Source organism: Lepisma saccharinum, unplaced genomic scaffold, assembly GCF_977018435.1.
Source record: "Lepisma saccharinum unplaced genomic scaffold, izLepSacc3.1 HAP1_SCAFFOLD_411, whole genome shotgun sequence".
NCBI lineage: Eukaryota > Metazoa > Arthropoda > Insecta > Zygentoma > Lepismatidae > Lepisma > Lepisma saccharinum.
In genome coordinates this window covers 111,796-126,352 of record NW_028143113.1, presented here as the reverse complement: position 1 = coordinate 126,352, position 14,557 = coordinate 111,796, and the positions used below count along the sequence as shown (strand labels likewise).

At 41.3% G+C, this 14,557-nt stretch overlaps 1 protein-coding gene across 4 annotated transcripts in view; it reads right to left on the bottom strand.

Annotated features, from left to right (window-relative positions):
* LOC145982785 (ATP-binding cassette sub-family C member 5-like) overlaps nt 1–14,557 on the bottom strand; it is a 111,617-nt gene that overhangs the window by 27,165 nt on the left and 69,895 nt on the right. For all 4 annotated transcript variants that reach the window (XM_083116151.1, XM_083116150.1, XM_083116149.1 and 1 more), the window contains exons 14-18: nt 12,864–12,988; nt 11,322–11,420; nt 10,841–11,018; nt 8,474–8,660; nt 17–225 (exon numbers count right to left, since the gene is read on the bottom strand). In XM_083116151.1, the coding sequence (XP_082972277.1) occupies nt 17–225; nt 8,474–8,660; nt 10,841–11,018; nt 11,322–11,420; nt 12,864–12,988 (798 nt within the window). The remainder of the gene's footprint in view (nt 1–16; nt 226–8,473; nt 8,661–10,840; nt 11,019–11,321; nt 11,421–12,863; nt 12,989–14,557) is intronic.

Genomic DNA, 14,557 nt, shown 5'->3' with positions numbered 1-14,557 from the left:
CTAGCATGGCAATTACCTCATGGCCATCTCCATCATCCAACCACCGTTGGAGCCACACTCCAGACGACAGGCGAGAGAGCGTGAATAAGAGGATAAGGAAGAGCAAGAAACCAACCACACAGATGCCTCCACAGTACTTCATCCACTTTGTGTAGGCCCTGAAGCCAACTCTTTTCATCAAGTGCTCTTCATCTTTTGTAAGTCGGCCTATCTCTTCATCTTCACCTGGGAACAAATAACGTGAAAAAATTAAATAATTTTAAACAATTCAATACAAATAACTGATATTCTACCACATTCACCTCCTTAACGTTAGTAACCAAGTGACCAGGTGCCTTTGTAAAATAACTGTGTGTTTATGCATATACCTTATTTACGCGTGTATAGTGTGCGTGCATGTATAATACGCACCTTGGTTTTTGATGGGTAAAAGTGACAAAAAATTATATCTCGTGTATAATGTGCAGTACAATCCAGTTTCAAGAAATGGCTTTCTAAGTTGTAAAGCTGTTGCTATGCTGATCAAGAGTGAATAACATCATACATATTCAATGCTATGTGGACCAAGAGGAGAATATTCCCTTGTGTAAACAATAAGTAACCAACACACGCCACCTCCCCCCTCTTGAACCATTTTGTTTAGCATCCCAAAGCTTTAACTCTTTAACCACCTTATTTATTCTGTAATAGTAGAAAGAGAGATCAAAATTACGTTATGGATTTGCAGTGCTCGGGAAGTTATTTTCTATTATTTCTCTCCCAACAAATACTACTGACATGCATCCCATGTCACAGAAGGTGCATGCTTTTGTTGGTGTCGCAGAACATTACATTACATTACAAAATGAAAAATCGTGTGACATGGCCTTCAAACTTTTATACGTGGTTTTGCTCATTCCTTCTTTACTTTTTCTAAAAGAACTTCAAAGTATATACTTTTTCTTCCCGTAACTAATGTAACATTTAAACGAGGCACATTCAGGACCTTCCAAATAGAAGTTAGCAGCACAAGTTTTCTTCTATTAAGGAATTTACACACTCCATGTATGTCATATTATTTGGCCAGTAATACATTTTAATTTTTATTATCTTTTTCATTATGTTTTCTTTCATCCAAAGTACCATAAAAATCAGAACGTTCCTTTATTTTGTGATGAACTTATTTCAACTGCATTTCACATTAGTGTCGTTATCTCGAATAGAATACTGTTCCCATTCATGGTGGTTGCGGTAAACGCGGTTTAAAATTACTTACGTGAAATTTAAAAGATTTCGTAATTCCGCATTGCACAATTTAATGGTTCAATCCTATTAATTTCGAAGATCCACTGTCTTCATTCACAAAAGGGTACGGCGTTTGAAGCGGAGATGGTACCGCGTCAGTACATTGTTTGTTCCCGGGCGGCGGTGGTTGCGATTTTTCCCGTTCGGCAGCACTGGCGCGCGCATCCTGGTTTGCGTCGTCTGCTTCCTGTTGTCCGGTGGCGTTGCCAGTTGGGGGTTGGGGGGCTGGGCCGTTTTGCTCGGTAATGTGCCGTTCCTGTTCCCCGCGTGGCTGGAGGGGGGTCGAGTATGTGTATAGCATCTTTTCTTTTTCAGGTCGGGGATCTTTCTGAGGACAGGGTGCCAAGTTGGGTGTGCTTGTCCATTGTCCAGGTTTAGTGCTGGTTTCTGCTGGATGATAGCGTGGGTTTCTTTGATGGTGTTTTCTATGACAGAGCCGGTTGGGTGAAGTATGGATATGGAGGAGATGGTGTGGTTGGTGGAGTGGAGGTGTTGGGAGAGGCCTGATTTAGGTGTGTCGTTTTTGGAATCTTTTACATGTTCGTTAATCCGTTCTTGGACGGTGCGGATGGTTCTGCCAATGTAGGTGTTGTGGCATTGGCATGTGGTCTTGTAGACACCGGGGGATGCAAGTTTGGGTAGGTAGTATCTCTTGAAGTTGGGTAGTGTCTTTCCGATTTGGGATATGGGTTTGTGTGCTACTCGGATGTTGAAGGGTTTGAGGGCCTTGGCAAATTTTCCAGATGTGGTGGGGTGGTATGGAAAGGCGATCCATTTGGGTTTAGGATTTTGGTTCGGGTTATCTCTGTTTCTTGGATGTCTGAACTGGGTTTCTGTTTTTGCGCACCACATGGATAGTTGGCGCTCGGTGTAACCGTTGTTTAGGCCTATTTCCGTTACGCACGCGATTTCATCTTGCAGGTCATCTACTGTGCAGCTGTGTGTGAAGGCTCTTCTGTAAAAGTTCATCCATACTCCAGCTTTCTGTTTTGGTGGGTGGTTGGATTTTGCATGGATATACTGGGTGCCCGAACCTGGTTTCCTGTATACGGATGTGACGAACTTGTCTTGGAGTCGTCGGATGCTGAGGTCGAGAAAGTTGAGGCGGCCATTTTGTTCCCTTTCAACGGTGAAGTTTATGTTGGGATGTATGTTATTGAGGGCAGTTAGGAGAAGGGTTAGGTCCTCTTCCTGTTTGTAAATGACTATGGTGTCATCGGCATATCTTTTGTATCTTATATGAGCAAACTCTGGTTGGGTGAGAATTGACTTCTCGGCCACATGCAGCACTATGTTGGATAGGGGTGCAGAAAGGGGGTTGCCCATCGCTAGGCCCCCTGTCTGGTGGAAGAAACTGTCCTCGAACTGGAAATAGTTGTGGGTGAGGCAGGCTTGTAGAAGGTTGCAGATTTCATCAGTTACAAACGGAGGCGTGTTATTGCTGAGTAGCCAAGTTCTGGTGGAGTCAAGTGCAAGGCTGATCGGGATGGAGGAGTACATGTCCACTACGTCTATGCTGGCTAGTTTGCAGTTGTCGGCTTTGACAAAAGAGGTGACAAATTCTTTTGCCTCGAGGCTGTTTTTTAGGCAGTAGGTGAGTTTGTCATTGTGGGCGGTCAGTTTCTGGAGGAGCCATTTGGTTAGGTGGACACTTGGTTGATTGAAGCCGGCCACTATGATTCTCAAGGGGGTTCCTGGTTTGTGAGTTTTTGGTATGCCATATGCACAGGGAAGGCTGGGGTGGGTGTTCCTTAGTTTCTTCTTTTCACTATCTTGAAGGAGGGCACAGTTATCTATGGCTCGGCGGATGGCTGTATTGTATCTGCTAGTGGGGTCACGTTTCAGCTTTTTGTACCCGTCAGAGTTTAGTTTTGCTTGCATTTTGTCACTGTATTGGCCTTTTCCCATTATGACGTATTGATTACCCTTGTCCGATTTTATGCACCAACATTTGTTGTCCTGTAGCCACTTTCGGAATTCCTGTGTTGTGTTCCTTAGTTTATTGTGCACTGTGGGTTTATGTTTGCTAGTAGGTTGGGCGTGTTGGCGGAGGATGATGGAAGCACAGGTAAGGCGTACACACTCGGCATCTTGGTTAGTTTTCGTTGCAAATGCTGTTTTTTCGGCAGAGCAGATTAAGTCTAGGGAGGGGGGGGGAGTCATTTAGGAGGTTGAATTTGAGGCCGTGTTGGGGGAGGGAGTGGAATTCTGTCGGCACGGTGAGGTTGGTGAGGTTGATTATGGTGCTGGCGGGGGTGTTGGGGTTCACTGGTGTGGGGGTGAGGGCTGGAGGTTGGGCACCAAGGGTTTGCAGTTTCTGTGTTAGGATCGCTGTTTTCTTGTTTTGCGACGTTTTTAGCATGAAGTCGATGTTTTGCTGGGCTTTTTTCCAGTCGTCCGGGTTGATTCTCGGTTGTATGTAATCACGGAGGGAAGCACATGTTTTTTGAAGTGATGCTATTTCACGATATTTATCACTGATCACTGCACTCATTGCCCGTTTTTCGGCATTGAACACGACCTTCTTAACACTATAGCTGGTGGCGGGTGTTTTCCACTTGAGGAATTTCGGGGTCACTTCACTGTTCCTGCATGCCTTGAGGAATGCAATATCCGCTTGTCGGGTTTGTATTTTCCTGATGTTACGCTCGTATTCCCGCATTTCCTTCCGTATGAAAGGTGTAGAATTCATGGTGGTTGCGGTAAACGCGGTTTAAAATTACTTACGTGAAATTTAAAAGATTTCGTAATTCCGCGTTGCACAATTTAATGGTTCAATCCTATTAATTTCGAAGATCCACTGTCTTCATTCACAAAAGGGTACGGCGTTTGAAGCGGAGATGGTACCCGCGTCAGTACATTGTTTGTTCCCGGGCGGCGGTGGTTGCGATTTTTCCCGTTCGGCAGCACTGGCGCGCGCATCCTGGTTTGCGTCGTCTGCTTCCTGTTGTCCGGTGGCGTTGCCAGTTGGGGGTTGGGGGGCTGGGCCGTTTTGCTCGGTAATGTGCCGTTCCTGTTCCCCGCGTGGCTGGAGGGGGGTCGAGTATGTGTATAGCATCTTTTCTTTTTCAGGTCGGGGATCTTTCTGAGGACAGGGTGCCAAGTTGGGTGTGCTTGTCCATTGTCCAGGTTTAGTGCTGGTTTCTGCTGGATGATAGCGTGGGTTTCTTTGATGGTGTTTTCTATGACAGAGCCGGTTGGGTGAAGTATGGATATGGAGGAGATGGTGTGGTTGGTGGAGTGGAGGTGTTGGGAGAGGCCTGATTTAGGTGTGTCGTTTTTGGAATCTTTTACATGTTCGTTAATCCGTTCTTGGACGGTGCGGATGGTTCTGCCAATGTAGGTGTTGTGGCATTGGCATGTGGTCTTGTAGACACCGGGGGATGCAAGTTTAATGGACAAGCACACCCAACTTGGCACCCTGTCCTCAGAAAGATCCCCGACCTGAAAAAGAAAAGATGCTATACACATACTCGACCCCCCTCCAGCCACGCGGGGAACAGGAACGGCACATTACCGAGCAACACGGCCCAGCCCCCCAACCCCCAACTTGCAACGCCACCGGACAACAGGAAGCAGACGACGCAAACCAGGATGCGCGCGCCAGTGCTGCCGAACGGGAAAAATCGCAACCACCGCCGCCCGGGAACAAACAATGTACTGACGCGGTACCATCTCCGCTTCAAACGCCGTACCCTTTTGTGAATGAAGACAGTGGATCTTCGAAATTAATAGGATTGAACCATTAAATTGTGCAACGCGGAATTACGAAATCTTTTAAATTTCACGTAAGTAATTTTAAACCGCGTTTACCGCAACCACCATGAATTCTACACCTTTCATACGGAAGGAAATGCGGGAATACGAGCGTAACATCAGGAAAATACAAACCCGACAAGCGGATATTGCATTCCTCAAGGCATGCAGGAACAGTGAAGTGACCCCGAAATTCCTCAAGTGGAAAACACCCGCCACCAGCTATAGTGTTAAGAAGGTCGTGTTCAATGCCGAAAAACGGGCAATGAGTGCAGTGATCAGTGATAAATATCGTGAAATAGCATCACTTCAAAAAACATGTGCTTCCCTCCGTGATTACATACAACCGAGAATCAACCCGGACGACTGGAAAAAAGCCCAGCAAAACATCGACTTCATGCTAAAAACGTCGCAAAACAAGAAAACAGCGATCCTAACACAGAAACTGCAAACCCTTGGTGCCCAACCTCCAGCCCTCACCCCCACACCAGTGAACCCCAACACCCCCGCCAGCACCATAATCAACCTCACCAACCTCACCGTGCCGACAGAATTCCACTCCCTCCTCCAACACGGCCTCAAATTCAACCTCCTAAATGACTCCCCCCCCCTCCCTAGACTTAATCTGCTCTGCCGAAAAAACAGCATTTGCAACGAAAACTAACCAAGATGCCGAGTGTGTACGCCTTACCTGTGCTTCCATCATCCTCCGCCAACACGCCCAACCTACTAGCAAACATAAACCCACAGTGCACAATAAACTAAGGAACACAACACAGGAATTCCGAAAGTGGCTACAGGACAACAAATGTTGGTGCATAAAATCGGACAAGGGTAATCAATACGTCATAATGGGAAAAGGCCAATACAGTGACAAAATGCAAGCAAAACTAAACTCTGACGGGTACAAAAAGCTGAAACGTGACCCCACTAGCAGATACAATACAGCCATCCGCCGAGCCATAGATAACTGTGCCCTCCTTCAAGATAGTGAAAAGAAGAAACTAAGGAACACCCACCCCAGCCTTCCCTGTGCATATGGCATACCAAAAACTCACAAACCAGGAACCCCCTTGAGAATCATAGTGGCCGGCTTCAATCAACCAAGTGTCCACCTAACCAAATGGCTCCTCCAGAAACTGACCGCCCACAATGACAAACTCACCTACTGCCTAAAAAACAGCCTCGAGGCAAAAGAATTTGTCACCTCTTTTGTCAAAGCCGACAACTGCAAACTAGCCAGCATAGACGTAGTGGACATGTACTCCTCCATCCCGATCAGCCTTGCACTTGACTCCACCAGAACTTGGCTACTCAGCAATAACACGCCTCCGTTTGTAACTGATGAAATCTGCAACCTTCTACAAGCCTGCCTCACCCACAACTATTTCCAGTTCGAGGACAGTTTCTTCCACCAGACAGGGGGCCTAGCGATGGGCAACCCCCTTTCTGCACCCCTATCCAACATAGTGCTGCATGTGGCCGAGAAGTCAATTCTCACCCAACCAGAGTTTGCTCATATAAGATACAAAAGATATGCCGATGACACCATAGTCATTTACAAACAGGAAGAGGACCTAACCCTTCTCCTAACTGCCCTCAATAACATACATCCCAACATAAACTTCACCGTTGAAAGGGAACAAAATGGCCGCCTCAACTTTCTCGACCTCAGCATCCGACGACTCCAAGACAAGTTCGTCACATCCGTATACAGGAAACCAGGTTCGGGCACCCAGTATATCCATGCAAAATCCAACCACCCACCAAAACAGAAAGCTGGAGTATGGATGAACTTTTACAGAAGAGCCTTCACACACAGCTGCACAGTAGATGACCTGCAAGATGAAATCGCGTGCGTAACGGAAATAGGCCTAAACAACGGTTACACCGAGCGCCAACTATCCATGTGGTGCGCAAAAACAGAAACCCAGTTCAGACATCCAAGAAACAGAGATAACCCGAACCAAAATCCTAAACCCAAATGGATCGCCTTTCCATACCACCCCACCACATCTGGAAAATTTGCCAAGGCCCTCAAACCCTTCAACATCCGAGTAGCACACAAACCCATATCCCAAATCGGAAGGACACTACCCAACTTCAAGAGATACTACCTACCCAAACTTGCATCCCCCGGTGTCTACAAGACCACATGCCAATGCCACAACACCTACATTGGCAGAACCATCCGCACCGTCCAAGAACGGATTAACGAACATGTAAAAGATTCCAAAAACGACACACCTAAATCAGGCCTCTCCCAACACCTCCACTCCACCAACCACACCATCTCCTCCATATCCATACTTCACCCAACCGGCTCTGTCATAGAAAACACCATCAAAGAAACCCACGCTATCATCCAGCAGAAACCAGCACTAAACCTGGACAATGGACAAGCACACCCAACTTGGCACCCTGTCCTCAGAAAGATCCCCGACTTGAAAAAGAAAAGATGCTATACACATACTCGACCCCCCTCCAGCCACGCGGGGAACAGGAACGGCACATTACCGAGCAACACGGCCCAGCCCCCCAACCCCCAACTGGCAACGCCACCGGACAACAGGAAGCAGACGACGCAAACCAGGATGCGCGCGCCAGTGCTGCCGAACGGGAAAAATCGCAACCACCGCCGCCCGGGAACAAACAATGTACTGACGCGGTACCATCTCCGCTTCAAACGCCGTACCCTTTTGTGAATGAAGACAGTGGATCTTCGAAATTAATAGGATTGAACCATTAAATTGTGCAACGCGGAATTACGAAATCTTTTAAATTTCACGTAAGTAATACTGTTCCCATATTCAGAAACTGCAGGATTTAAGCTTTACAACGATATATAACATAATAGGGTTCCGTAAAAATGATAAACCAATGCAAGTGTCCAAAAATCATGGAACGACCCTGTACGGTTTCATGTTGGCTGTCTGCATTATTCCGTGAATAAAACGCACCACAGTTTTTGGGAGCAAAAATTTTGGAAAAAAGTGCGCATTATACATCAGTAAATACGGTACTTTACAAAACTAGGGTACAGGAATTACACCTATGCAAAACTAGGGTACAGGAATTACACCTATGCATTTATAAAAATAAAAAAATAGCAGAATATGCAGTAAATTACATGCTGCTTATAGAAATATAGAATTTGTAAAATTGCTGATAAAACTCCTACACTTGCATGCCTGTATCGACCAACGCTAACAGAGCATAAATTAATCTGTTCTATTGCTATTTTTTTTTTTAATGTGACTTTTCCAGCTTCTTAGGTTAGCGAATGACATATGAACTAATGAAACTGATTAAGCACTGCCCATCATACCCATGCCCACAAGAGCTTATGTTGCAGTCTACATACCTGTCATAATATTAAGTGCAGAGAAAACATTATTAGTTCTACCTTTTGCAGGCATAGTAATCAACTCACCCGGTTCATACGACTCCTCTGTGTTCTCGTCACCTTCACTTTCCTTGTCGCCCTCCTCACCTCTTGATTGGTCAAATCTCATCATGTGGTAATAGTCCTGCTGTTTGGTCATGAGTGCACTGTGCTCGCCATACTCTGACACTACTCCATTCTTCAGGTACACTATCTCGTCACAATGTTTCAGAAACTGGAAAGGAGTGACAAGTTACGAAGCAGCAATAACTTTCTGCACAGCTCAATTGCACATAACTGAAAGCTTTTAAAGCATTCTCAGCATTGACATATTTAACAAAAAAACATACCAACTGACTTGTAAACAAAATATTGCAGCAATTGACATGTATGGGATTCTACATATTTGTACTCACCTTTTACTTGTATTCAGATTTGTATACAGCTCCTTATTCTGTTCTGCAGGAATATCCCAAAGCCACTATTGCCACTACTGGCTGATACCAATATGAACTGATAATAATACTGACACTGATATTAGTTACTGATTCCCACAGGTAGTGTGTGATTCTCCTGCCTATAGTACCATATAAATAACTTTTCGTTTCTTTAGCAGCAAAAAATGAAACTTAATGGACTACTCTGAAACCACCTCAGATGTGCAGAAAATATAGAAAATATGACCCAATGGGTACGTACAGGTTTTCTTATTTAGCACTAAACTACCACTAATATTCATTCTATAATACTTCACACTTACAGAAACCGTGGAGGAAATAAAAATAATAAGATTACTGTACAACATTTCTTCAATTACAGTTGTCAATATTCCACAAACAAGATAATTACACAACTGCTTCTTCTACTAGAACTTGTCTCATGACTAGGGACATTGAATTTTCGCGATGCGCGAAATCGCAAAATGTGAAAAAAAGATGCAATTTGGAACATTCTGCACGTAACTACACCCCCAATGATGAAATATGCATGAGTTTTATTCGCGAAGTAATGCGAAATGTGTGCTTTTCCACGAAATAAATGCTTTTTCACGATATAATCGTGAAATATCATCAAATTAAGTAGAAAACACGCAAAAACCGGCAATCGAGGTTGTGCGCGCAAACTGTTGATTTGTAACATTGTAAAGTTTCCTAACACTTGCAGCTGAAGAACGTTTTATCTTCGATCACATCAGGAAGATGCTGCAAATTGGGATTTCCCATGCACATAATCTCAGTTCGAAAACTTCGTTCCCTGTCAAGCTGCATTCCTTTCTTCCCCCGAATGTCTACTCAACTTCCAGTTTCATTGAACTTGCTAGCTGTAGCAGCGATAAGATTAGTCTGTTCCCGCACACCAAGGGAAACAATGGTGTCATTTGTGTTCAGTCATGAACGAATTTTATTTGTTGGACAGCAAGGATATCCTTTAAATACATACAATGAATAAATCACTTGAGATATGCAATTTAGAAATGAAGTGATTTTGTGTTGATGTTTTCTTTTTGGCTGGACAGCTAAGTACTTGTGTATGTGTACAGTATATAAAAATGAAGTAGTTTATCAATTTATAGCTCTTTTGTATGTTGTTTCCTCTCATAATGAAAAAGTGTGTGCCAATTTATTTATTTTCCACCGCTGGTATATACCCTGATCTAACATTTTATTTACCGCTCTCCTCAGTTTTCATTTACCATAAATTTGTCTCCCTACTCATGACACATCAAGAAAATTTTGTTTTAATCCTAGTATTTTAAATGTCTAACTACCCAATTACTTGAAGGTATAGAAGTGACAATCGAACATTGTGTCCATTTGAAATTGCTCAGAATCTTTATATAATTTTAAAAAATTTAATTTTAAATTTTAAAATTTTATATATACGTACTTGATTCCAAGCCTGGACATGGGTGTTCTTTATGAATGTCGCTTCATCATATCATCACTCATCCTCATTCTTGCCAATAGCCAAAAGTGTCACAAAAGTGAAGTAAAATAAACAAAATCAATAAATTCGAACAGAGAGCAACATGAAACAACATGTACAAGATAAGTATGCCTGTAACTGATCTTAAAATCTGATTAAAATTAGGAAGAACATCTGCCAGAAGACTTGTCTCACTCAGAAAGTCATGTGAAGACTTTCCATAAGCAACTGGTGTTTTCATCTAGTGCATTATTAAAGCTGGTAAAATAACTGGTTCCAGCAGGTTCACAAGGCCAGTCATTTTCATTAGATTTCTGTTTTGTTATGACTTAAGGAACATGCCAAAGAACTGCATATTCATATTTCACATCTATTTATGGTTCAATGTCATAAGCATCTTGTATATACTGCACTACAAAATGATCAATCATAATTTCAAGAGTTGTAACTTCAGAAATCACTATTCTAATGTGCTTTAATCTCACCTACCTTAACACTATGGGTCACTAGTAGGACCGTCTTGCCATTTAATTTGCCCTTGATGCACTTACTGAATATTGACTTTGCAATTTTAGCATCGACTGCACTCAGTGGGTCATCAAGCAGGTAGACATCCTTGTTTGCATAAACAGCCCGAGCCAAGTTGATTCGCTGCTTCTGTCCACCACTACAGGCAACGGAAAAAGTTAGCTGAAGTTAGTTAGTAGGAATCAATTTCAACACTTTAAGGCACAGCTGGACTATTGAATCAATGAAATACCAAAATAATAATAATAATAATAATAATAATAAGTTATGATCAAAGATACAATTACAATACTTTTGAATCTCTTTTTAATAGATGTTATCGATTTACACCAAAAATGTATAATTAAAACAAATATACTTAATCCCCTTGTTTATTCATCACTATAATTGTACATAAAGAAAGAGAAGAATCAACTTTGTGCAATATATGACCAGTACCTACCTGAGATTCGCTCCTCTTTCTCCAACTTCTGTCATGTCTCCATTTGCGAAGAGTTCCAGATCTCTCTCTAAACTGCAAACGTCAATGACCTCTTTGTATCTAGGCATAAAATGTACAAAATCTAATTATTAATTTATTAAAAACGAATATTAATATAACAAGTTACATTAAAGTTAAAATACTTATTATAAAGCCATTCAGTAGACTGACTTCATAAGTTAAGGTAATTCTTCTTGAATGCATATTTTGCTTTTATTTTGTAACTTTTACTTTTTACTACTATGGTTTTGTAAGTACATACATACAGACCAACAAACCAAGGCAACACAATCCACACTATTAAAAAAACAGTGACATATAAGCAGCAAGTGGCACTTGCAGGTTATCGTCAATATGAAAGGTTACATTTATTTATGAAGGTTTATTTCCAAGTGGCACGCATTACTTGTCGTCCATCGAGTGTCACTTGTCACTGCTCTGAAATCTTTCTAGGATTCTGTACAAAATACAGAACAATCCATTGAAGTGTAGACTGCCACAACAGTGTTTGCGTTTTTGGCAAGTTCTGTATGTCAGAACTGTAGACTGTCTGTGAATCAAGCATGCAAGTTTCCATAACTAGTTTAAAGAGTGATTTATTTCCTTACCAATTTATGAAAGACAGTGCTGAAACTGGCCGCCACACATTCGTTGTCCACACATTTTTGACACCACTTGATGAAGTTAACCATAACTTGCTGCAGTTCCTGTTAATTAATGTTAAAAATTTATTTGCAGATGTTACACTTCAGTTCTTCCAGGGTGTATGGATTTGACTTGTATACAGCATTTTTTAATCTACCCTTGAGATAAAAATCGCATGGAACTTTTACATCCGGGAATCTTGTTTCAAATCAGCTTTGAACTTCATGTGCCGATTGAGTTAACATACATGAATATGTAAATAAAATAGGCTGTGCAGTATAGAAAACATTTGCTGAGCCATAAATTACTTTGTGGTTGAATACACTAAAAAGAACACAATACATAGCAAGCACCATATCACTTCACAGTCTCCTGTATACTCTAGGACCTCTGTATAAACCAGTTTCTAGCATCCTTCGCCAACTTACGTTAGTGGGTGTCTTAACAAAGATGTATCAAAAATGTGTGTGCATCGAAGGTGACTAGTTTGAACACCTTTTATAAATCTGGTAAGTAAATCAGTTTTTAAAATAATTACGGAAACTGTTGTGCACTTGCTTCATTGACACTCTACAATGCCGACAAATGACTGGAGTGCCTCGCTTGCCAATAGCACAAACACTTACATGGCAGTCTACACTTCAATAGATCGCATTGTATAACCTAGTATAGTGGAACCACAAGCAAAACAACTTCCGCAGACCCGCGACTCCTGTGCACCGTACTCCCGCAAGAAGGGGCGGGGGAGAGTGGATCATGCTTCCTTATGGCCTGAGCTGAAGGGAAGAAGGGAAAGCTGCACGGGGACTTTTCGTCCCAAGGTTTTTTTCCTTGTGGTCGATCTATACTAATGCTCACCTTGCTGGTTCATACGGTAACCCAAATAAAATATTTTCTCTGACTGTGTCATGGAATATCCAAGCCTGCTGGGGTACGATGGCCATGCTTCCAAAAACTTTCAATTTTCCAGTGACTAGCTGCACCTGAAATAATATTGAGTAATATATTACTACAACCAATTGTAAGAATTCTTATAATCATAGGTTCTTAACTACTGAATTATATAATGCAGATAAAATCTGAATGCAATGGTGTACAATGGGACTTGAAGCATATCCCTCAGATTACGCAGTGTTAAGGAGAATATGTTAAATCAACCAATTTATGATGTTAATATAAAAGACTTAAATCTACAATATTTTTATATTCATTTATGTAATTATTGCAATATTACATTTTCTTTACAAAGTAAAATTTCCATCTCACATTTTGTCACATAATTAATTAATGTTGTGGAATTATGCAGAACTTGAAGGATAATCCATTATTCAGTAAAATATTGTTGGCAAATATAATAGAAAAATGTGTATCAGTTTTTGTACTAGTTTAAAACTAGGTAGTAAAATGTGCCTCTCACTTTTTGAAACCATTTTATGTTTTGTATATGAAGAAAAAATAATGCACACAATTATGCATGATTACTTCAAATTCCATGGCTAGTAATACTACTGAGAAAATAGCTTGCTGAAACACATGTTCGTCCCTACTTAACTTCGATGAAAAAAAATGTATTCCTTCAGTTTTCCTCTTCTTCTTGCTCTGCTGCTTTTAGTTCATTTCTATACTAGGTTGCAACAACATTAACAGTGACATCAATAATATGAGTTATTTCTACGAACAGCTGGTTAATGAATAGCCTACATATTGTAACCTGAAAAGGATCTTGATATTCTTTTGTTTTGACATCAAGATGAGAGTAACAAAAAATGTAAGTTGATATTGATTCAATAATTAAGTAATGTGAAATTAGCATTACTCTATTATTAATTGCTGTGCTTGATGTTATTAGTATTGGTTGTATTGATTATTGAGTCTAAATGTCTTGATTTTTTTTCAAAAGTGGAAGAGTAAAATATGAATTGTGATACAAGTGCATTAGTTGGGGACTATACTGGTGCATTATATGAGAGAGGTTAACAATGTACATGAGAATTCAACATGAGCAGATAAATATTGAAATCAATTGTATAGTTTTACTGCATACGTAAAAGGTATTATAAAGGAAGTTATTGCAGCTCCTCGCCTATAAACTAAGAGAAGTCCGATTAAGGGGAATAATAACGTATTAAAATTCTCACAACCTTTATAGAGACTATCAAGTTTGTGTCAAGGTTTTGAGAAATTCTTGACCCATTCAATGTCTTTGTACTTCAAGTCTCTTCGTAAAGGTGTGTGTTACTGTCATATAGTGTGGAACCCTGATTTTGCATTCCCGAATTTTAAGTTTACACACATTTTTTTAAACTTGATCCACTGAAATCGTAAAATCAAGGCTTCACTGTATTAATACAACAAGTTTTAAAAAGATGTCTACTTACGTCTTTTACACATTGACCTTCTTCAAGACTTGACAAGCACAGGTTTCAAGGAGATTTCACACTGAAGTAACAAGTAACATGTATCGCACATCACTTGATTTCACCAATCCAAATTTAGGCTTGCGAGATATGTTACGCCACTGTGGTGTGAAACGTTTCCGTTTATTCGTTCAT